The sequence below is a fragment of the Cucurbita pepo genome, chromosome 14, assembly GCF_057944985.1.
Source record: "Cucurbita pepo subsp. pepo isolate OVF chromosome 14, ASM5794498v1, whole genome shotgun sequence".
Classification (NCBI taxonomy): Eukaryota; Viridiplantae; Streptophyta; class Magnoliopsida; order Cucurbitales; family Cucurbitaceae; genus Cucurbita; species Cucurbita pepo.
Genome location: NC_141811.1, coordinates 1,985,561 through 2,010,334, shown reverse-complemented (window position 1 = coordinate 2,010,334; position 24,774 = coordinate 1,985,561). Strand labels below are relative to the sequence as shown.

General features: G+C 36.2%; 1 protein-coding gene across 8 annotated transcripts; it reads left to right on the top strand.

The window, feature by feature from the left end:
• Positions 1-11: 11 nt before the first annotated feature.
• Positions 12-24,774, top strand: LOC111810138 (DNA mismatch repair protein MutS, type 2). Of its 8 annotated transcripts, none has more exons than XM_087117300.1 (20): positions 15-401; positions 7,606-7,734; positions 9,975-10,142; positions 10,227-10,310; positions 10,577-10,627; positions 11,480-11,536; positions 11,692-11,774; positions 14,107-14,236; positions 14,459-14,518; positions 16,080-16,322; positions 16,404-16,484; positions 16,573-16,720; positions 17,056-17,183; positions 19,759-19,806; positions 19,922-20,052; positions 20,329-20,447; positions 23,058-23,161; positions 23,495-23,565; positions 23,963-24,267; positions 24,394-24,774. In XM_087117300.1, the coding sequence occupies exons 1-20, from the start codon at positions 132-134 to the stop codon at positions 24,546-24,548; spliced, it is 2,565 nt and encodes an 854-aa protein (XP_086973426.1). In that variant the 5' UTR covers positions 15-131; the 3' UTR covers positions 24,549-24,774. The 8 variants fall into 8 exon arrangements, with proteins under 8 accessions (XP_086973432.1, XP_086973426.1, XP_086973431.1 ...); XM_023696723.2 differs by having other exon boundaries at positions 16-401; positions 14,107-14,230; positions 20,365-20,447; XM_087117301.1 differs by having other exon boundaries at positions 16-401; positions 14,107-14,230.

The window sequence follows — 24,774 nt, the reverse complement described above, 5'->3', positions numbered from 1 at the left end:
TGCGGGAAAAGGCAAAATACCATCCATTGGAATGTAGATAGCATGAGCAAAGGTAGCTATTAGCGGGAGTAGCAGCTTGTTCTTAGGACAAAACTCTCTCGTCCCTCGTCGGTGGCAGCCAGGCTAAAACGATGCTTTCTGCAGCTGTTTTTGGCCACCACCTCACCTGGATCAACTCTGCTACACTGCCGGTTATCAATGTCAGTTCGTTCAGATTCCAGAATCGAGCTGTACCCGTACACTTCTCCCTCTCCGCAAACCTTTCCGTCGGCAATGACATTAGAGGTGACAGAAACAGACATTCAATCCACCTTGATAGCCTCAGAGCGCTGGAATGGGATAAACTCTGTGATTCCGTTGCTTCCTTCGCCCGCACTTCACTGGGCCGTCAAGCTATCAAGGTTTGTATCACAGCTAAATTCTCATATTCCTGTCCATGTTTCTGTTTTTTTCCTATGAAGAGTACTGCTTCAATTTTTGATTTATAGACTTGGATGCATATTACTGGGTTAGGCCAAACTAATTCCTGAAAGTTGGATAGCATCATAACCAACCGATTGATAAAATGTAAGTCTAAATATATCATCTGCTAAAAGATTTCATGCAAACAATTGCTCTATAATACACCCTCAAATTGGAGCTTGGATGGTGAATTTAATTTTGTATTCGAGAAGAAATCTAAGAGGAAGTTCTTTATTAGAGTTTATTTATTTAACAGCCAAACCCTCCTGCTAGCATATATTGTCTACTTTGGCCCGTTACATATCGTCGTCAGCTTCACAGTTTTAAATTGCATCTACTATGGAGAGGGTCTTTCCCTTCAAGGGCTTCCCTAACGTTATTGTTGGATGATGGAAGTCCCACATCGACTAATTTAGGGAATGATCATGGGTTTATAAGTGAGGAATACTAACTCCATTGGTATGAGGCCTTTTGGGGAAACCCAAAGCAAAGCCATGAGAGCTTATGCTCAAAGTGGACAATATCATACCATTGTGGAGAGTCGTGTTCGTCTAACATGGTATCAGAGCCATGCCCTAAACTTAGTCGTGCCAATAAATTGGTAAATCCTCAAATATCGAACAAAGAACTCCTAAAGAAAAGGAGCCAAGCCCCTCCTCGAAGGCAGTCAAAAATGACTAAGACTCCAAAGGAGTCGAGCCTCGATTAAGAGGAGGCGCACTTTGTTCGAGGGGAGGTGTTGGATGATGGAAGTCCCACATCGACTAATTTAGGGAATGATCATGGGTTTATAAGTGAGGAATACTAACTCCATTGGTATGAGGCCTTTTGGGGAAACCCAAAGCAAAGCCATGAGAGCTTATGCTCAAAGTGGACAATATCATACCATTGTGGAGAGTCGTGTTCGTCTAACATGGTATCAGAGCCATGCCCTAAACTTAGTCATGCCAATAGATTGATAAATCCTCAAATCCTCAAATATCGAACAAAGAACTCCTAAAGAAAAGGAGCCAAGCCCCTCCTCGAAGGCAGTCAAAAATGACTAAGACTCCAAAGGAGTCGAGCCTCGATTAAGGGGAGGCGCACTTTGTTCGAGGGGAGGTGTTGGATGATGGAAGTCCCACATCGACTAATTTAGGGAATGATCATGGGTTTATAAGTGAGGAATACTAACTCCATTGGTATGAGGCCTTTTGGGGAAACCCAAAGCAAAGCCATGAGAGCTTATGCTCAAAGTGGGCAATATCATACCATTGTGGAGAGTCGTGTTCGTCTAACAGTTATAAATGGTATCAGAGCCAGACACGGGGCTTTGTGCTAGCAAGGACGCTGGCCCTCAAGGAGGGTGGATTGTGAGATCTCACATGAAGGGGGGAATGAAACATTCCTACCTCTCCCTAGTAGACGCATTTTAAAAACCGTGAGGCTGACGACGATACGTAACAGGCCAAAGTGGTCAATATTTGCCCGCGGTGGGCTTGGGCTGTTACAAATGATATCATAGCCAAACATCGGGCGGTGTGACAGCAAGACGTTGGGTCCCCAAGGGGGTAGATTGTGAGATCTCACATCGATTGAAGAAGAAAACAAAACTTTCCTTTTAAGGGTGTGGAAACCTCTCCCTAACATACGCGTTTTAAAATTCGTGAGGCTGACGACCGTACACAACATATCAAAACGGACAATATCGGCTAGCGGTGGGCTTGGGCTTGGACTGTTATAATTTTATTAAATGTGGAGAAGAGTTATTCATAAATCGGATCTTTTAGAAGTTTTTATTTTTTTTCTTTAAAAATCTACATCCTCTTGATACCTCAGAGCTTTCGAACTCAAGTCTTGAATTAATTCATAGTTGTTCAAGCTATACAAAGGTCTACTTGTTACGTTGGAGGGGATAAGTGAAGACAAGTAATGTAGCATTGGTTATCGAGAGATCACAACATAGTGGGAAATGAATTGAGGGAGCTCACTCACAGAAAACGCAACATAACTCGGAAAACTTTGTGGGAAAAGTTGCTACTGGTCAGGTTTAACTTTTGTTGCCTGTACGGGGCCTCATCATTTTTTGTCTATGAAATTTACTTGTCTAAACTTTTGACGTTTAATATGTGTGATTAAATAAGTACAAACAAGTGCATTATTTGTATAAATTAAAGTAAATTTCACAATAATATTTCATTAAATAAGGAAGCTAAAAAATAGTAAAGACCAGTATTGCTCAATACTCGCTAGGATGTGTCAGAGCTATCCCAAAATGAAATTCAATAGAAGAAGAATTCAGTTTGGGAGAAGTTGCTATTGGTTTAACATTTAGTAAAATGAGTTCAAGCAAGAAGACCAATGGAATATTGTTGCTGAGAAAGTAGACTGTGGTACCTGTTGGAATAACATGCACCAGGAAGATAGGGCAGGAAACCAAGATCCTATAAAGGGAGAGAAACAATCTACTAAAACATCAACAATTTCATTCACCAAAGAATTATTGTTCTCGTTATTTTCCAATTACCAACATCAATATGTTGGTAAAGCAGATGTCCATTTCGGTAAAAAACAAACAGCATGATATCAGCAGGAGACTCTTACAACCACAATGTAGGAGAATATTGTGAAGTTCTTGATGCCATGCTCGAGGTTTCTCGAGACCATAAATGGCTTTGGAAATATGTACACACAGGAGGGGTTACCCTGATCAATAAAACCTCATCATTTAGCTGTCGAGATGTATCTATGCAAAATTGACATCAAAGTTGGAAAACCGACCTTGACTAAGTTAGGTTCAAGACAAGACTAATTTTAATTTATTGTATGTTCAACTATAGAATTGAAAGTTTACTAGTACTGTTGAAGGATTAGCCTTAAGAGATAATTGTGTAATCTTAAATTAAAGAAGTAGTTGATCTCCCTATTTTGTCCCTGTTGTTATCTAGTATCTAGGCCCTAATTTAACTCTTGTTACCTTATATCTAAGGATTTATTTATTTAGATTTATTGTTACCTAGTACCTAGAGATTTATTTGGATTTATTGTTATTTACTATCTAATGATTTTGTTAGCATGTACATGTACTTCTCTGAGAATTAATTAAAAAAAATAGCGGTCTAACTTAGACTTGCAACATAGTATCATATCGTTTATAGTCGATTACACCTAAAGTCCATCCTTATCGGTGAAGCCTTCAAAGCAAAAATAGCAGTCTAATTTAGACTTGCAACATAGCATAGTTAGACTTGCAACATAGTATCAGATCATTTATAGTCGATTACACCTAAAGTCCACCCTTATCAGTGGAGCCTTCATAGCTGCCGATCATTTACTGTGGCCAAGGCCCTCATTTCCTCTTGTTTATTCCACCATCATGTTAGAGAAGTTTCAAGTCGTTCCTCCAATTGTCATCACAGTATCAAATTCTGAGATTCAGATTTGAAGTATTCAATAATGGAGGGAACCAAAGGGGGTCGAAGGAAGAAAAGGAGGCAACACAACTAAGCTCCAAATCTGTCAAAACTAAACTCCAATTCTTGGAAGAACTGGACAGTACCTAAAGAAAGGCTCCTATGCAAAGTGCGTAGATGCTCCGGTCTACCTAGCTGTCATCCTCAAATAACTTGCCACTGAAGTTTTGGAATTGATGAGGAATGCAGCACGCGACAACAACAACAAAAAAAAAAGGATAAACCCTAAGCATGTTCTTTAGCTGTGAGGAATGATGAAGAGCTTAGAAGATTGCTTCAAGGAGTCACCATTGCAAGTGATGTAGTTCTTCTGAACATCAATTGGTTCTCCTTGATAAGTGAGCACAAGAAAGGCAAGCAATGTGAGTACAAGAGAGGCAAATAACGCTTGCAAAGTGCTCCAAGAGGAGTGAGTACAAGAGAGGCAAACAACGCTTGCGAAGTGCTCTAAAAGGAGTGAGCACGAGAGTGGCAAGAAACGCCTATGGAAGTGCTCCAAGGGGATAGTATTCACGAGTTAGTATCCAAGTTGAGATAAATGATATCTATTACTCAAGTTGAGGAGAGTGTTGAAGGATTAACATTAAGTAGATATTAATGTAATCCCATTAAATAAGAGAAGTAATTGACCTCCTTAATTAATCTCTATTGTTATTTAGTATGTAGGCCCTAATTTATCTCTTGTTTAGAGATTTATTTATTTAGATTTATTGTGGAATTTGTTTGGATTTATTGTTACTGGAATTTAGTTAGCCAGATTATAAAAGGTACATGTACCTCTTTGAAAATTAATAAGAAAAAACAGCAATTTAGACTTGCAACACATACTCGATTTTTTTTTTTTTTTTTTTTGTTGGTAAAACAACCTAGAAAGAGTAGACTGGAGCACTTGAACCGTTTCCTGGCCGTGGTTTCTCTGTGTTTAGTGTAAGAGGTCTCTCTCCTTTTGGTGAAAGAGGCGGTCAAAGTCTGCTTTTCTCTATGGTGTTCCCTTTGAAGTTTGTTTTTGTTTCTGTTCCCTAAAGCTTGGTAATGTGTGGATTCTGCTTCAAGCCTGCATTGGTTCAGTCTATGCGGAGTTTTGTTTGATAAGGCTTCACAGAATCTTTGAAAGCATGTTTCTCAATGGGCTAGTCTGCTTGAGTCTCTTTCTCAGGATTCCACCTGGGGTCTTTTCTTCTCAGATATTTTTTATTTTATTTTTTGGGCTGTTTTTATTTTTGTTCTTTTTCATTTTAACTCGGATGTAGTTTTTATTCTTGAGCATTAGTCACTTTTCATTCTTTCAATGGAAATTTTTGTTTTGTGTTCAAAAGAATCAGACTGGAGAGAAACAGAAAATAAGAGGAAGACAGAAAATAAACAAAGAACAAAGAGATTAAGAACAAACCACTACAAGAAAACCTCCCCATCGTTTACTAATATCTTGAAATGAATACCCAACGAAGCCGGTGAAAGACAACACCAATAATTGGCACCAGTATCTTCAGCATCACCTGATGCTCTAATTGCCAAACTTTGAAGAAACTAGTGATACTTTGAGATCCATGAGAGTTTTGAGACGACTTTTACTATGATGCATTTTTTACATGATGTAGCATAAATGCGTAATTGATGGTTGAAGCTATGTATGAAACTAATTTTTTCGTGTATATCATTGAGTAGGAAGAGTAAGATTTATACAAGAGGGATCCCAATTATAGCTCCTAAAATTGAACAATTAGTACAGGCCTATAAGGAAAGAAATAATTACTTACAAATTGACATCCAAGGAATTAAATAATATCCAATATTTTATAGCTTGATATTCTACACTCCATATCAAATTGGATTGTATGTTCTGGTCATGCCTAACTTAGAAATCAAGCCACCAAGGGTGGTCCGATGTAGTGCTTTGATCAATATATTTGCAACTTGCTATTAAAAGGGTCATGTCTCCAGTTGATTGTGTTTGTCTCAATCTTTCTACTGGGTACATGGGGACCTATCTCAAGACATTTCATTCGATCATGATGTATAAGATGTTTACGATTGCTACAGTTGATTAACATCAGTTCTATAACACCTTCTATTTTGACTTAAGCTTCGTGAGAATGCATTTTAACCAAATTCCTTCATAAATCTCATGGGCTAACGATCAGAACTCAGCTTCAACACTGGGTCAATCTAGTCATGTTATTTCTTGATATGCCAGATCACTAAGTTTCGCTACACATAGGACAATACCTTGAAGTTGACTTATGGTCAAAAGGATAGCCAACCCAACTTGCATCGGTGTAATCTTCAATAGATCAATTCATAGTCTTTTTGGACATGAGACCTTTGCTTGGTCCATGCTTGAGACATCTCAATCCGCATGCTTCTTAGACAGTTTGTTTAGAAATTGACCTATTGATGTCTGGTCGGCTGTGAGTTAACTAAATTAGTTATCCAACTAGTGTTGGTTCCTGCCCTGATCAGTTGTTTCATCTTCAAGCTTAGATCCCAATTTTGGGGTTGCATTTATAGGTGTCTCAACTGGTTTGCCACCAATCCTTGTAGTCTCCTTTACGAGATCTGAAGTGTATTTTTTTTTTTAGTGACAAAAACGTCTTTGCTAATTGCTAGATCTAGCTACTTCCATACCTAAGAAGTACCTTAAATGTTCCAAGTGTTTGATTTTAAATTCCGTTGACATAAGTTAGACTATTTCTTCAAAAGAAATTCACGTGTGGCTTATATCATCGACATAAACTATTAATACAACAATCTTTCCTGGTGGGGAGTGCGTCAAAGCAGTGGTAAAATTTTCAAACCAAGCTCAAGGTGATTGCTTAGCCCATAACAAGATTTCTTGAGTTTACATATCTTTCCTTCGGTGTATGTGCCCAATATCTTGTAGGTATGTTTATATACACTTCTTTTATTAGGTCGCCATTCAAGAATACATTTTTTCACATCAAGTTGAAACAATGTTCAATCTCAATTTGTTTCCACAGATATAAGTACTCATATGGTATTTAGCTTGGCGACTAGAGCGAAGGTCTTTTGATAGTCAATCCCATAAGCTTCGATGAATCTTTTAGCCACTAGACAAGTCCTGAAACGCTCTATACTACCATTCCCATTGTGTTTGGTTGAAAAAATTCATCTACATCCCACAGCGTGCTTGTTTACGACTAGAATTGCACAGGGTCCATCATGGTGCTATAAGAAAAATGATTCCCTAGCCCGAAGTCATTGCTGGTAGACTTTTTTTCAATGTCTAATGTTCAGTGGGTGTTTTTTGATTCATTCAAGGAGAACCTTCTTCATTTGATGGTTGGTCCTCCATTGGTGCCAAAATCTGGTTCAAAAGGAATTAGAGGATTTTTCACAAGTCTCTTCCTTGGGTTGATCGCTTTGGTTCAACTCACCTCAAAGCCTCTACATGGTGTTCTCCTTCCAAATTCTTTGCAGATTATTCTATTAACGATATATGTTTAAATTGGAACGCCTTTATATATTCCTTGTACTTTCTTTTGTATTGTTGCCCTGGGTAGTTTGTAATTTTGAGCATTAGTCTCTTTACATTATTTCAATGAAATTTTTTGTTTCCTTCCAAAAAAAAAAAAAAAAAAAAAAAAAAAAGTAGTTGATATTAACTACCTTAGGAAATTTCTTTTATGTTACATTTAAACTTGTTTTGAATCACTTTATTTCTCAAGAACAGGCCCAACTTTGGTCTTTGAACCGGACCTATGAAGAAAGCTTGAGACTTTTGGATGAGACTAATGCGGCAGTAGAAATGCACAAGCATGGTGGCTGCAGCTTGGATTTAAGTGGCGTCGACCTTCGGCTGGTTAGTGCATTGTCACTTATTTTCCCTTTTTTTACCATGGTGAAATCATCTGAAATTTGGGAAGATGGAAGGTCAGAGACTTTTTTCCTTTTATAAAATTTTGAATAAGCTTCAATAAATCGGTCTTTAACTTTTAACGGTCAACAGTCCAATCGAGAGACACCAACAGTCGAACTCTGTCCTGACTTAAATGTGGGCACTTTTTATCCTTTTCAACATAGGGAAGTGAAGAAGACTCTATTACCGAATATTCAACCGAAGAATTTATATTTAATTCCTTTCGCACACCAACTGTAGTAGTGAAGTGCTCAACATGCAAGGCAACTGAATTATTTCCTATCTCCAAACCGACCTTATTATTTAAAAGTTCACCATGCATGATAATTGGAGAAGTATCAATTTCGAAAGCCTTGAGTGAAAAGCCCTTGCAACCAACAGCTTCCTCAATTAGTTCTGAATTAAGAGAACAACAGAAAGCCATCTAAATCTTTCCCTTCCAATTTATTGCTAAAATTAACCATAAAAGGATGAATAGGAGACCGTTCATCTTCCTTTTACTTCCCAAGTCCTCAAACGATCCAAAGGATTGCTAAACCAATCGAAATCCATGATATTCGAAATTTCGACTCTAGATGAAGCACGCTCAACTGAAGAAGAAATTTGCACAACATCACCATGGGTTGAATCATGAATAACCACATTGGCATGGATAGAAGTATATTATTCTTCTTCACTTCAATATAAGCCTCAAATCAATTCAACATGTTTATGGTTTTTCAACGAAATACTAATGAATCCACTGCATTTTTGTCCAATAGCCTCAAAATTTTGGAATAGGTAAACTTTTAAATTGGATCATTCGTCCAAAACTCTCCGCCCATTCAAATTTTCCATGATCTTGCCAAGAACCAACGATTCCTTTAACTTCTGAACCCTCACAAATGTCCATTTTAATTAGACTTTATCAGCAGAAAATGGGTTGAGCATGCAACTTCCAGAAATTAACTAACAATCCTCAAAAGTGTGAAGCCTTGTAATTACAAAAAGCAACTGAAAATCCAAAGTCACTGCATCCTTTTCTTTTTTATCCAAAAATCCTTAATTGGAACCGCAATATCATTTGAGGAAGTCCTCGTACCATCCCAAACTAAAGACCCATGCACTTCATAACCAATTTGATCTTCTTGAGAAGAATCAATCTTTATAGAACCAGATAAAAACTCGTCCAACAATTCCTTTGTTGGAGAGTATTGAGAGGAGTAGTCTCATATTGGCTAATTAGGAGGAAGATCATGAGTTTATAAGTAAGGAACATTATCTCTATTAGTATGAGACCTTTTGGGAAACCAAAAGCAAAGCCATGAGAGCTTATGCACAAAATCGACAATATCATACCATTTTGGACGTTCATGATTCCTAACATGGTATCGGAGTCATGCCCTTAACTTAGCCATGCCAATAGAATTCCCAAGTGTCGAACAAAGAAGTTGTGAGTCTCGATTAAGAGGAGGTTGTTCGAGAGCTTTAGAGAAGGAGGCTCAGGAGAGACTTTATAGCGTACTTTGTTCGAGGGGAGGATTGTTGAGGATTATTGAGAGGAGTAGTCTCATATTGGCTAATTAGGAGGAAGATCATGAGTGTATAAGTAAGGAACACTATCTCCATTGGTATGAGGCCTTTTGGGGAAACCAAAAGCAAAGTTATGAGAGCTTATGCTCAAAGTGGACAATATCATACCATTGTGGAAGTTCGTGATGCCTAACATCTTGGAATACCATCAATCCTCTTTTGTTTGCCCCAGCCGGAACTAAAATGCAATTCCTTTGAAGTTTTTGCAATTCCTTTGAACTAAAATGCAATTCTTTTGTTTGCCCCAGCCATAACCCATAACCCATAACCCATCCGCTCAAGTTTTTGGGTTGTTGCTGATTTGACAGTTTGTACCAACAAGCCATTGAGAAAGAACATCCAAAAAGTAGGTGACTAAGAGATTCCCCTTCCGCATGGCAAAGACAGCAAATAGGAGGCAAAAGACATGAAGTAGGAAGCTTCCTTTGAAGCAAATCAGCTGTATTCAGATAACTATTAAACAAAATCCAAGAAAGAATGCTGATTTTTTTTGGGCATTTTGATTTCCACAAAGCTTTAAACAGATCTTTTGACATAGGAGAAGAATCTGCCTGCTATCGATTGTGTTTTTATTCCATTGTACTTCAAAGTGCTTTGTCTTGTTGTTAAAGGTGAAATCTGCAATGGAACATGCTCAAAGGAGTCTTCCAATGGATGGAAATGAAGCAGTTGCTATTGCAGCTCTTCTACAGTTTGCTGATATGTTGCAATTTAATTTGAAAACTGCAATCAAAGAAGATGCGGATTGGTCTACACGTTTTATGCCCCTAACAAAAGTGGTAAATGAAGCATCTGGGTATGACCTTAAAACGCTGCTCTATTCTATAATATTATGTGACTTTTTGTTTAAACCTTGATTGTAGATAATGGGAATGGTTGTAAATCAATCATTGATTAAACTGATACTGAATGTTGTAGATGAAGATGGCTCAGTCAAAGATTCTGCGGTTTGCTTTTTATAAACTTGCTGGTTTTGATTTTGTTACTAATATATGTTTCTTTACATTTAGAACCCTAATAATTTTGTTTTACAAAGCTCATCTTCATGTTTTTATTCCATTTGGATATTTATGTCATTTCCCTCACGTTTCTTTATGTTGAAAATATTTTAACATTTGAAATATTTAAATTTGAGAGCTTCTGTTATTTATTTATTGTATTTTTTTCTTAATTTACCATGGTCCATAATCTCTCTCTCTCTTCTCTTCATCAGAGTTCTGCCTTAAGGCAATCTCGAGATCAAGTTCGAAAGCTTGAAAAAAAGGTGAAGTCTATTTTTCCTTTATTGAAGTTTTAAGGAAGCTTTGCTGTTCAGGGAGTTGTTAATCTTTTTGTCATAAGGTTTAGTTATATTTGATGATTGACGAGGAGGTAAATCTTGGGCTACATTTAAGTGATTTAGTGCACCATATGCCTGATCTTGTTTGGATTGGAAGCATGGGTTAACCATTCCACTCACAGGCATAGTAGTTCTTGTAATCCGTTTTCCTATTCTTGTAGGGAAGAATGTATTTCTATCTTATCTCTTTCCTCGCGAGGAAGTATTTATGAAAATCTCTAGGGAGTGTCTATAGCTATCTTTTCCTCGACATCATAATATACTTTTAGTAGAAGGTTCCAAAAGCTATAATTATTTTTTTAAAACTTTTAAATTTGTTCTCGCATGCAATGCCCATCTTCTGGAGATCTTAATGTGAGAAAAATCCACACGCTCTAGAACATTGAGATATGTTTCTATTGCGTGCTTTAGTGCGGTTTGAGCTTTACAAAACATTGGAGTAGGACTTATTCTTTAATCTTTAGATTGGTACTTTCAGCTAACACATTTAGATAGGTTTTCATACCTTATACTCATCCTTACATTCCTTTTTCTTGTACTTGTATAAGGAATGAAATTACCTAAAGTTTTGAAATACTCTAGATATTTTTTTATTTGTACCGCTCTTGTACATGTAATAGCATTAGCTACCTTTATTTCCATTTATAAGTTTCCGGGAAATGAGATTCATATTATCATGCTGCTGCCTTTGATTCAAATTATAGAAAAAAAGTTATGAGCTCGATGCTTTAAGTCCCCTTCTTTATACTAAATTCAACATCATTTATTTATGTACAGCTATGTCAGTTAATGGACAGCCTAGTTAGGAACGCAAAGAGTGGAACATCCTTTATGGTAAGAAGTATCAGATTGGACTTGTATGAAGCATTAACTAATTTGTTTCTTTTCTAATAAATGTTTATTTATAATGATAAGAGACATGTAGATTAGTGGACTGATTTTTTTTTTTTAATAATCTTTGTAATGATACTACTATAATTTTGGCTTAGGAAGTAGGAATTGTTGATGGAAGGTGGTGTATAAAGTCAGAGGGTGTTCAATTGATGGATGTTAAGGGTCTCCTGTTGTCCAGGTTCATCCATTTTTAACCTATAGCATTCATGTTTGTTACATCAACTTATGGAAATATGCTTTATGGCCATCATTCTCATGCTAAATTTAACGCTGGTAATGAAGATATCGTTGTTTATCAAATGCAGCTGTGCTTTAGTGTAGTATATTTTTATTAAAGAAATAATAAACCTGCAAATGTATTAACAAAGCTCTAGTACAAAGGAGGACGATGTGACATCTCCCAAGTTGCAATAAAGCTTACAAAAAAGTGGCTCAGTTAGCAATATTAAAAAGTATTCTCCTTTTATTACAAAAAAGCGCTCTCTTTTGACATTTTTTTAAACCAAATTTTCATTAACAAAAAAAAAAAAAAAAAAAAAAAAAAAAAAAAAAAAAAAAAAAAAACAGAATACAAGAACATCCAAAAAAAAAAACCAAACCCAAAGAGAGCCCCTAAAGATAGTGAATCAAGCCAACTAAGACCTAATGAATAATGACAAAAAGAATTCGTTACCGATGCCCAAAGAAAAGTATAGAACATAACAAGGGACCAAACATCACTAGGAACACTCTCTATTCCTCTAAAGATTCTATTGTTCCTCTCTCTCAGAAGATCCCACAACAATAAGGCACACACTTCAACTTGTCACAAGAAGCTCATTTTCTCCCAAAACAGAGGATGGAGAAGTAACTCCTCGATCATCTCCACTGTAGACTTTGTGTCGAGATCACTAAAATTCAAACACCTCAAAAAAAAAAAAAAAAAACTATATAGATCGTGCAAAGTCGCAACTCTAAAGAATATGAACCAGGTCTTTTTCTGTCCCCCGACAAAGAATTCAATAAAAAGGCCCTACTAAAGAAGGCAGTTGTCTAAAGTTGATCAAGAGTATTAATTACTTTGTGAATAACCTGCCAGACAAAGAACTTAACCTTGTTTGAGATTTGAGATTTGCACCTTCCATAGAGCAGAAAAAACACTCCCTAGAGGGGGGTAGGGTCCAGCAAGTAGCGAAAGAAAGAGCTATAGGAGAAGCCCTCAAAAGGGTTTGGGCTCCAAGAACAAACATTCCTTCTCCTTGATATAAACTCAAATTCCTCAATAAAAAAGAAGTAAGAGAGTCATGACATCCACTATGTCTCTATTGGACAATAGACGATGGAAACTGAACGAAAGAGAGGGATAGCTCCCATAATGAACCAAGACATCAACCACACAATGATTTCTCATAGAGAAAACAGATATGATCGAGGAAACATTGTGTAGAGGTTTATCCTCCACCCACTTATCCTTCTAGAACTACGTTTCCTTCACATCACCCATAACACATTAAACCAAGTAAGAAAAAGAAGAGAGCACACTAATATTTTTTTTCCATAGAATTTTGTAAGTGTCTTTGACCGTACCTGACAACCACTTACAAAGATGAGACTCCTACTTGCTCACTGTAATATCCGTACCACAGGGTATTGGGAACATAGGAGAAACGCTACATCCATCTAGCCAACAACGCTGTGTTACAAGCTGTTAAATTCCCTTTTTGACTTCTCCATGATGCAAAATCCCTTTTGTTCGATTATACTAAATAAAATATACTGTGTCTAGTCATCAAACCATTGCAAGTTAAGAAGGCTATATTAAAATCCTAGAACAAGGAGACTATTGAGAGTTTATGCAAGGATAAAAAGTGGAGACATTTGGGAAAGTGCTATCTCAAGTTTGAAACGTGGAATGTGAAAGAAAATGGAAAAAATGGAGAAGATTGGTTGTTAAGGAGGATAAATAAAAGAAAGAAAATTTTAACTTTACTGCTTTGGAAGAAAGATGTTCACGTGGCTCTTGGAGAAAAATGTGGGGGATTTGAAGGATCTAAATACCTTGAAGCCGTAGCTTTATAAGGCGCTTATTAAAAGATACTGCATTCTAGTCCGGAAACATTTTTAGTAAGATTCTGTGATTGCTCACTTGAAGATGCACATTACTATCTTGAATATAGCTGCTCTCTCACATTAGTAATGCTGGCTTGTAATAGTGATGTGGATGATTTATACTTTGTTATGCTGGAGATTTGAGAAAACAAATAATGAAAATAAACTATTTATAAAAAATAAAATGGATTGAGTTTTATTTCTAATAAGGCAACTTAATTAAAACTATAGCACTTTCTGGGAATTTGTACATCATGTACTGGTGAAAATCTGAAAAGTAATTGAATTTGAAGATTTTTATTATTATCATATTTTATTTTATTACTATTATTATTATTTCTTTGTATTTCCCCCAACTTTTTTCACATGATAGGAGATTAGCCCCCAAATGTTTCACATCTGAGAAGAATGTATTGTTGTAGTGCTGCAGGGATTGGTACCATCCTAGAGCCACTCTCTGCTGTTCCTTTAAATGATGAGTTGCAACAAGCAAGGGCAGCAGTGGCAAAAGCTGAGGAAGATGTTCTCTTTATGCTAACTGAAAAAGTATGGGTGAGATGATTAAAAAATAATAGATGATCTTTAAAAATGTCAAAAGTTAGCATATCGGTGTTAATTTTGTAAAACTTAAAACGCAATCATTATACTTCTGGTGATTTTAAAGATTAAACTCTTCCTTCCAACATGAAGCGAAATTATAATGTTTAAATATATTTATTTAGAGTATCTTAGTTTATGATATGATGTTATAATCCTATTTATGTTCCGTGACAGGTGAAAATGGATTTTGAAGATATTAATAAACTCATTCGCTGTATAATTGAATTGGATGTGGTGAGTAATTATCACTGCACCCTCAATACCCCTCTCCCTAGCTTAACTATTCTGGCGAATCATGTTTATCATATTATTTATGAGCTCTCATGTTCCCCTTGCCTTCTCATTCCGTTCTTTGGCCAATTCAGATGTGATGGTTGACGTTGTTGTTAACATATATCATCTGAGTGACAATCCCTCATGTAAGGCTCCATCCACTGAGTGCCAATACCGAACCTTATTAAGTCTTGCTTCAAGTCAACGGACAATAATCAAACAGAAAGGGATAGAGATACTAATATTATCTAGAAGCTTCTTGGAGTATCTACATGAATAATCTAAACCTATCTATTAGTCATCTCTAGATTTATCTTGAAGATCGTAAATAAGTATCTAAAAAGAAAGGTTCTAGAAATATCCTAGCATTTCTTTAGGCTCCAAGAAATTCTAGAGAATTTGTTTAGAGAAGGATAAACTTCTTGGTAATATCTAGGACATTTTAGATCCAAGAAAGGCCTAGAAAACTACTTTTACCTAGGTCCAAGGATTTCGTACGTATAAATAAGGAGTTTGTTTCCATAAGTAAGCCAAGTAATGAAAAGCTAGAAAGTGTGAGTGAGTGCGAGAGTGTCTCTTAAAAGTGTCCATCTTTGTACTTTCTTAATAAAAGATTCTTTCATTCAAGAATTTCCCTTCCTCGCTGTGCTAATTTCTTCAACAGTTCTCAATTATACTTACTCTTATTTGTGGATGACTACAATCAGAAGCAAACAGACAGGCCAATTAGAAGGTTTTTGAATCCCAGTTGTAGGAAAAGAACAATGAACTCGAGGCCTTTGGAAAAATGTAAACTTCAATCTAGGTGATGGTAAGAAATTTGGATTTTGGGAGGATGCTTGGATCTCCTCTTGTCATTTAAAAATTTACCCCTCTATATTCTATGGTAAACTCCAAAGCCTCAACTATACAGGAGTGCGGGTTGGACACAAATAAAACCTGGGACTTCAAGCCAAGAACAGGACTTTTAGACAGGGAATTGGAAGAATGGACCAGCTCCACTTCAATCCTCCACGATTCTCCTCCAGATCATCTATGGATCATATGTGGTGGAATCCAGACTCATCAGGCAAATTTACTTCGAGCTTTGTTGCTAAAAGGTTACACGATAATACTGATTACTTAGATTAGATCTCTGTCTCAACAAGTTGTTTTGGAAGAGCACTGCCCAAAGAAGGCGAAGAGGAATTCTAATATTTCCTTATCCTCGAACATGTGCCTTACATGTAATGAAAATGAAGAGACCTTCAGTCACCTCTTTCTTCATTGTCTGTTTGCAAAGAAGGTTTGGAATTTCATCTTTAATTATTTTGATTTTGTCCGTTGTCCGCCTAAATAAGTGGAGACGGATTTGTCAAAATTGCTTTCTGGTTGGTAGCTTAAACAGAAGGCAAGGATTATATGATCATAAATTATGTACCCTCCTATTTGAACTATCCTTGTGCAAATTGCAAAAAACGACCACGCTCATATAGTAGATTTATTACTTGACTTGTAATTCATGTTTTTCCTTGATGGACAGGTCAATGCGCGAGCATCTTATGGTCTTTCATTTGGGGGGGCATGTCCCAATTTAATCTTACCAGGTGGGTGCAACTCTTCTATTGCTAATGTCTACTTATCAGGGGACCAAATATCTGAGGCATCACACCCAAAGGAGAACAAATGGGTCCTCTATTTACCCAATGCCCATCACCCTTTACTAACTCAGCAATATAGAGAAAGTTTGGAAAATGCCAAGAGGGATGTTCGAAATGCTGTTACTGTAAGCTATTCTGAGTCTGATACTGCAGAAAGAAGTTATTTAGTAAATTGAAGCTACTCTGAGTCATCATCTTTCTTGTAGGAGATAGGGAGAAAACTTCCTGGGGGTAATATGTCATGGAAAGAAAAAGAAGTTGCCGATATTTCATTATTAAAAATGAAGGTAATTTGTTATTGTGATTTTGTGTCCGTTGATAAACTCTTCTCGCACCATTATTTAATACATTCAAATAAAAAGTGCTTCTTATTAGGTTGAACAATTGGAGCAAGCTCGTCCTGTTTCGGTTGATTTTGCAATATCTCACAGAATTCGAGTTTTAGTTATAACTGGCCCTAATACTGGGGGCAAGACAGTTTGTTTGAAGACCATTGGATTGGCAGCCATGATGGCGAAATCAGGTATGTTTTAAGAATGATTATTTTTTTGGTACGCGATGATTTCGGTTTCCATTTACAAAACGAATTCAAGTCGAGCTTGGTTGTTCAGTCTTGTGACCCAAGTGGGGCCGTTAATGTGGTGGAATGAGGTTTAATTTATGTAACCCATTCAAATCTAGTTTGTTATGAGGAATGATAAATTATTATCCCAAGAAATGCGGAGTAGTTTACTATATAATGAGTGGAAAATGTGGGATATCGAATTGCTATACTTGCATCAATTTTGTTGCTTGTGATATAGGCTTTTTACATTGGAATATTTAAGTGACCTTGCGGTTCTTTTGTTCACTTCATAGGGCTTCATGTTTTAGCTTCAGAGTCTGTACAAATCCCTTGGTTTGATTCTGTTCTTGCTGATATCGGTGATGAACAGTCCCTAACCCAATCTTTGTCCACCTTTTCTGGCCATTTGAGGAAAATAAGTGTAAGTAAATTTGGATCCTTCATCTCGTTTCTTCAAATTGTTTTTATCTCAATATATAAGCAAGACGGTTGGACGGTTATCAGTTTTTTATGATTTCCTTACCATGCATGCATCTCTGTACGTGCCATAATCATCAGAGGTATTCATGTTTCTTAATCATAGCGAACCTTTTGTGAGTTGGTTAAGTTGTGAAAGTTTTTAGCTACTCATGTTTTGTGGGGGGGGGGGGACCTTTTTTTTTTTTTTTAACAAGAAACGAACTTTTCATTAATAGATGAGAGTAATATAAAAGTAAAAGGATACAATTACTCAAAGGGAGTGAAAAAGAAGGGTGGGGGGAGTACCATTGATTCCTGAACAAAACCAGCAAAAAGGAAAAAAGAAAACAAAAAAAACCAATAACAAACCCCAGCCTGCAAATATCAGCCTAAAACAAGATTCAAATGGAAAGCCTGCCTGCAAACATCATCAACACTCGAGTAGAGCAACATGAGAACCCTGTGAACCCACAAAATAGCTCCTCCATAATTACACTAATCCTTAAACCTAATTTCATAGAGAATGATTCAAAATTCTTCAAAGTAACGCTGAGGATCTCCTTTCTCTGAGGCAATAGAGGGAGGAGAAAGAAGTTCACTACCTTTAAGATGAACCTTAGATTACCAAACTCAATGTGTTCAAAACGGGATTGCTCATTATTAAAAGGGCGACATCAACCACCTCCAAAAGACTCTTCATCAACTCTCAAGCTTGAATCATCATCATACAAACGAGTTCAGAAGCAAAATTATGAACACCACCATCATCCTCTTCAAAAATCTCATCAGCACCCTTATCCAAAGGTTTTTGAATGGAGTTATCATATATGAAAGCTGAAGATCAAGAAAGTAAAACTTTTTTTTTTTTTTTTGGTAGACATGGGGCTTTTATTGAAAAAAAGAAAAGAAAAAAAAAACGAAGGCATAAAAAGCAAGCTCACAAAAATGGAGTCCAAACACTAACTACAGAAAAAGAGCTCAAATCCCAAGAGTATCATATCAAGTTCATAAGTACAGAATGGTTGGATAACGGACACTCATAAGGACACATTAAACGTAGCTACCTCCCAAACCTCCTTCCAGAATCTCTCAACCTCCCAAAAAGTTATGCTATTTCTCTCGAACCAAAAACCTCACTGCACAACAAAGAAACATTTCAGCCACAAAATTTACCCTTATTCCTAAACAGGGGATTGAGGAGCACCACCACGATGCTATCACTGCAACCTATGCCTTGAATCAAACATAAACCAAACGATCGCAAGTATTTGCCCCCATGGGAAATAAGCTAACTGGCACCCCATAACAAGTGGTCTAAATAATCGTCTGCCTCCTCCTGCAAGTACTTGCACCACTGCAAACCAAGCACAAAAGAAGATGATCTCTTACATGGTCCAATGTATTAATTCTTCCAAGTAAAATTTACCACAGAAAATTTGACTTTCTTAGAACTTCTAATCTTCCAAATAGAGTAGATGAGAAGGCTGAGACAAGTTCAAATAAAACCCTCATTTTTGCTAGAGTTCCTAATAGGTGACCTATGTGGATGACATTTATATTTTTCTCAATCAACAAATTTATTGATCAAACGAATAGTGAATTAGGCTTTTGACTTTGCTTGGAATCTTCCATGTGATTGTTGTATATTATTGTAACAAGAAATGAAAAGAGACTAGCGTTCCAGAAATGCCAACAAAAGATTCTCTGATACTAATTAGAGGAAAAAGGGAAGTTGAATGTATCGAAAGAGAGTAATTTTCATTCTCAGTCAAATATCCAAAATTATAGGAAGAACGGAAGTTCTATGGATTAATGATGTCCATAAAAATTGTTGAAGTATTGATATATGTACTTTTACTCCTTTTCTGAATTATTTTATCTTTATTTAGTTTAGATACAATGTATTTTTTCCATTGTATTATATCTTCTTGTAATTTGGGTTAATTGGTGACTTAACATGGCTTTTGGTTTGATCAGTGATGTAACATAGTATTAAAGCAGGAGATCTTGTGTTCAAACTCTTGTAATGTCATTTTCTTCTCAATTAATATTGAATTCCACTTGTTCGGCGTTTTACCAATTTCTAAGCCCACAAGTGTAAGGAAGTCTTGAAGTATTTATATAACTAAATCGACTTGTAGAGTTTTCTACAAATTTTCAAATCCACAAGTGTGGGAGAGTGTTGATGTATTTACGTAATTAAATTTACCTTAACTCACTAGCTTAAACTTTTGGATTAATTGTTGATTATTAAAAAACATGACAGAAGACTTGGAAGAAGAGGGGCTGAAGAGTTTTTTTTTTTGGTTTGAAAAAATGAGTCCCATAATAGATTATTTTGAGATAAACTGCATGTCAGGACCTTTTTATGGTCTACATCATAGAGGAACTTTCAAACTTTTGAGTCTATTAGAATTTTTTTTGTCAGCAAGGCATTAAATATATTCTATCCTCTATAATGGAAATTGTTTTATACTCATGTATTCAGATTGTCTGATACTTTTTCTTCATATGATTACTTTTCATACATATGACAGGAGATACAGTCAGTTTCAACTAGTCAGTCGTTGGTACTACTGGATGAAGTGAGTATATTACTTGGTTCGGGAACAGAGAAAAACCATCATCAATTTAAAGGAAAAGAAAAGAAAAGAAAAAACAATTAGCGATCGATTTTAGTCTAGTTGTTTTGCATGGTAGGTTGGTGCAGGGACCAATCCTCTGGAGGGAGCCGCACTTGGGATGTCACTGCTGGAATCTTTTGCTAAATGTGGAGCTGCATTGACAATCGCAACTACACATCATGGAGAACTTAAAACCCTAAAATATAGGTACAGTAAGCAAATTATAGATAAGATTTGAAAACAATGACAGGTTCTTTCTTTTCTGGTCTGTTCTTTCTTTGAATTCAATAATGACAGGTTTGGGTTGCTCGACTTTTTGAACTTTATAATATGAACCTTGTTTAGAAAATAATAGTAATAAATCAAAGATTCTTTTGAATATATATGCTTTTTTAATCTTTTTATTTTTTTTTTTTATTTTTTATTTTTATGTTAATCATCGAATAAAGAGCCTTAGAAAGTCTATTTTTTTCTTGCTCAAAGATCTTTGATTCATGGCTATGAGGCTTTTCTCTACAGCAATGAGGTCTTTGAAAACGCGTGTATGGAATTTGATGAGGTGAACCTAAAGCCAACCTACAAGATTCTCTGGGGAGTACCAGGTTCTCACTATCGAAACATGATTACCATTTAGTCCCTTCACATTTCATCCATTTCCAAATTGTTAGTTACTTTTATTATTCCGTTTTGGATAAGAGAAACATTAATTTTCATTTATTATTCAGTAATCTCTAGGGACATTTAGTATGCAAAGATGAGAATGTGATGCCTAAGAACATGACAATTGTGCTCGGTAAATGGAAATGAGATCTGTAAAATGTGATGTAGATTTTTATTTTTTACTTTATAAAAGTCTAATATTATTTATTAGAAGTGAATTGATTGTATTAAATTTCAATAAAGAATTCCAAAGGAGTTACTAGCATTCTTTTTATATGCTTGTTAAATTAAATTTATTTATAATGTTTTGTTTGATAAACTACTTAATCATATATTAACAAACTATTTTAACTTACAAAGAATTCTTAAAATTATAGAAATTTAAAGAAAGTAATTAATTCTTAAGTTAATTATGTTTGGTATGTTTAGGATGTCAATGTCTAATTGTAGAGAAGAGAGGTCCGTTGGAGAAAAGGGGAAATTTTGGCTAGACCCTTTCGATCTTGCAAAATTCAGGGCCTCTCAATGATAACCGAGTTTGAAGATTTGTTTCTCCTCGCTTGATTACTCAATGGAATGTCCCTTATAACATATTGTAACCCATATAATTTTTATTGCTGATGTGTCTCTCTTCTCTTCCTAGGTTTATTAAAAGTGTAAATGGAAGTATATGAGATAATGAGATGCCAAAAACGTTGGTCTCGAGATGGTTGGTTATTGGACTGTATTGTTTGGCCTCCTTCTGGAGGTAGAAAGATTAGCAGTTTCTGAACAGTTACCTCATTCATTTTGGGAAATAAAAGAAAAGAGAGTGGTGAAAGGAGATCGGAATTCTGGTAATGTCTAGGCTGTTTGTTCATGATGATTGGATGGATATCAAGAAGAATATAGAGGATCTCTGTGAGCTTCTTTGCTGATAATTCATTTATGGGTGATAAAGCCTTATTAAAGATGCAAAATGGGAGTAGTGATATTGGAAAATTTTGGTTCTTTTCATGGGATATGGTGGTTGGGTGGAGACTTTGGACTTACCTTTGAATTATTGGACTCGTGGTTGCTTTGAACCCATTGGATGTCATTTTGGAGGCCTTGTCAGTGTATCTTTTTCATCCTTAAATAGACTGAATTGCGGCTCAGCCAAAATTCGGTTTAAAATGCATTTGTTGTTTTGTTTCAGCCGTCATTGAAATTGAAGACAGATTGTTAGTGAGGGTTTGTTTATAGCTTCATCCACATTCTAATCGTTTTGCATCCACATTCTAACCCGTAAATTTCCATTTGGGTGCTATTAGTGTAATGGTCGCAATAGCATTGACACCTTATGGAAAATAATGGAAAATGGAGGACTATAGCTAGTATTTATGATAGCGTGGAAGTTTGAAAGCAAATGGTTTTCTTCTTCTTTGAAGTGTTTTCTTAGTTTGCTGTTGGTGGCTTATAAGCTAATTGGCAAGGAACAAACCAAATCTCCCCACTTACCCCAGTAAACCATCAGATGATTTGGTGGGATTAAAATCAAGATGATAGACAAGGGTGTAAAGGATAAACAAGAAACATGTCCAGTTATTCACTCAATAGATCATTCTCATTTGAGCAGTGGAATTAATCATTAGTTTATGTTTAATCTTTTTCTCTCTTTTTTTCTTTTTTTCAATTAGAAACTGAGGAGAAGATATCATTTAAGGAAAAAGAAATCAAAAGACTGGAGTTTTAAGAATATCTTCAGCCGGTTTGTAACATAAAAAACGAACAGTTACCAAAAAAGAAATAGAAAAACTTTGGTCTAGGAGCCAAAAAGACAAAAAGAACCCAATATCATCCCACAAATAATCCTACGATACTTTTTTTTTCTTTTGGGGGGGGGGGGGGGGGGGGGTCTTGGAAGGCTCTCCTATCCTATTCCTTTCTATCCACTCAAAATAGCTGCACATGAATTGAGCCATAGAATCTTCCATGTTATTTGCAGTTTTGACCAAAAAAAACACCTGAAAGACCATTAACTGAGGTATTATATTCTGAACCCAGCTTAAACAAAAGGCGTCCAGAAACCTGGACCATAGGGAGGAGGCCATAGGACAAAGAAAAGAATAAGCGATTCACGCCCTTCAAGCGTTTCCTGCTCATAGGGTACCAGCTGGGGGCTAAGGGCTACAAGGGGACCCTAAATCTCCAAAGGATTTTGGTAAACTGGCTAGGAAAGCACGGGCATGCGTTTGAAAAGGACGGTGAAGTGGGTTTCACAGAAAATCGCCCGCTCTTTTCAAGGTTCCACACTCCCCGGTCTACCAAATTATAAAGGTAGATAGAGTTTAACATGGCCATGAACTCAAGCCACTCATTAACTTCTCTGTCAAGAACATGTATTCTAGGACAAAATAACATAAATTATACAGTTCAAGATCAAAGTCTTCATGCACGGGAAAAATGATTTTCAAGTTTCAGTTATGGTGCCTACTTTTTGAGTAAACCAATTGCTTCTTGTGCCTTAGATTCTGCAATTCTTTTTTCTCTCAGCAAACCTAATACCAAAGGAGGCGAAATTATGTTTGCAGGACGTTCAAATGCTATTAATATAGCTGAAAGGTTAGGGGTGCCTAGTTCTGTTGTAGATGATGCTCGGGAACATTATGGTGCGGCAAGTGCACAGATAGATGAGGTAGAATGCACCATATTTGCAAATTTGTACCTTGCCTTTTAATTTATTGAAGCATCATGTGAAGAAAAGTTCATGGGTTTTATCATTGTCAATATTTTGTTGCATGTACCAATTTAATACTTTCTTATTTTTTTATTCAATGTTATTCTTTCCTTAATTTTGTTTTCTTTTTTCTTAAAAAAAAAAAAGAAAGAAAGAAAGAAAAAAGCTGAAAGATAGTGCTCGCTTCTCCAGTTAGCAATAGCAGTAGCAAATTTTGATTCCTTAGTCCATTGCTTCTCAAGCATATGTTATGCTACATTATTTACAATTTTATGTTACATTATCTTGCAGGTCATACTCGATATGGAATGTACAAAGAAAAAGTATGGGGACCTCTTACAAGAAGCTCAAAATAATTTGACGTGAGTCTCTTAGTAAAAGCAATTTTATGGAAGCAATCTCAGTCCGACCTAGTATGTTCTAGTAATATTATAGGCCTTGTTCACGTCTTTTTTGCTCATTAAGTTGTGATATTTTTTAATTCGTATAGTTGCTGAAATTGTGGTCTCAATTTTCTTTATCATGGCTATTATTAACCGTATAAAGCAATTTAACAAAGAAAAGAAAAGTGTAATGTTGTCCCATTTTAATGTGAAGGGGAAGATATTTGGAGAAGGGGTTGAAATTTTTCTCATTGTGAATTGGTTTTGAGATGGAACACCATGCTTATTTAATTATGTTTTTCTCGTTTTCAATAGAGGGTGCCCTTCAGCTTGTGCATTCATTCATCTTTTAATCCATCCGTATTTGTGTTCATAGGGACTCGAAGAATCTTTACGAAAAGTTGCTGCTTGCTAGAAGAAACATTATTGAACATGGCAGACAACAGAGGCTTAGAAAAGTGCAAGAGGTATCCCGGGCAGCAGCAACGGCTCGTTCTAACCTTCACAGAAAAGTACGAGAACTGCGTGCGTCCGCAATTGAATTCTCCCCGCCCTCTGCCATTGATAGTAGGCAACGTGCAGTAAAAAACCCTAATACGCTAGATACAACAGGACAAAAGAATTCGATGGCATTGGATACGCATCTCTCTTCAACCGGCGACATCAATCAGCCACGATCAGGTTTGTGGAAGACTCAAATTTTCTTCCTAGTAGAAGCTTCTATGTTGTTGTAAGTTTTGATATTGATCTTCCGTCAAGGGAGTTTTTCGTTACCATATCTCTTGAGTTTTGTCCGTATCATTACAGAGGAGCCTGAGTTTCCCACTGTTGGTGATACTGTGTACGTTTCTTCCTTTGGAAAGAAAGCGACAGTTTTAGGTGTAGAGCCATCAAAAGACGAAGTAACCGTTCGAGTTGGTAGCATAAAGTTGAAGCTGAAGTTCACCGACATAATGAGATAATCAGTCCGACCTAGCATACGTTAATTCTGTAAAATTAACCAACTTATTATCTCTTTTCTCTTTGCTATTGATGACAGGAGTTATCTTACTGCAAGATTCATGGGGGAAGCTAAGGAAAATGTATGAATTAAAACCCACAGTGTTGAACTGGCCTACACAAGTTACTGGTACACTATGCAAATTACGAACAATGTGAAAACTTAAAAAGTGAGTGATCATTGTCGAA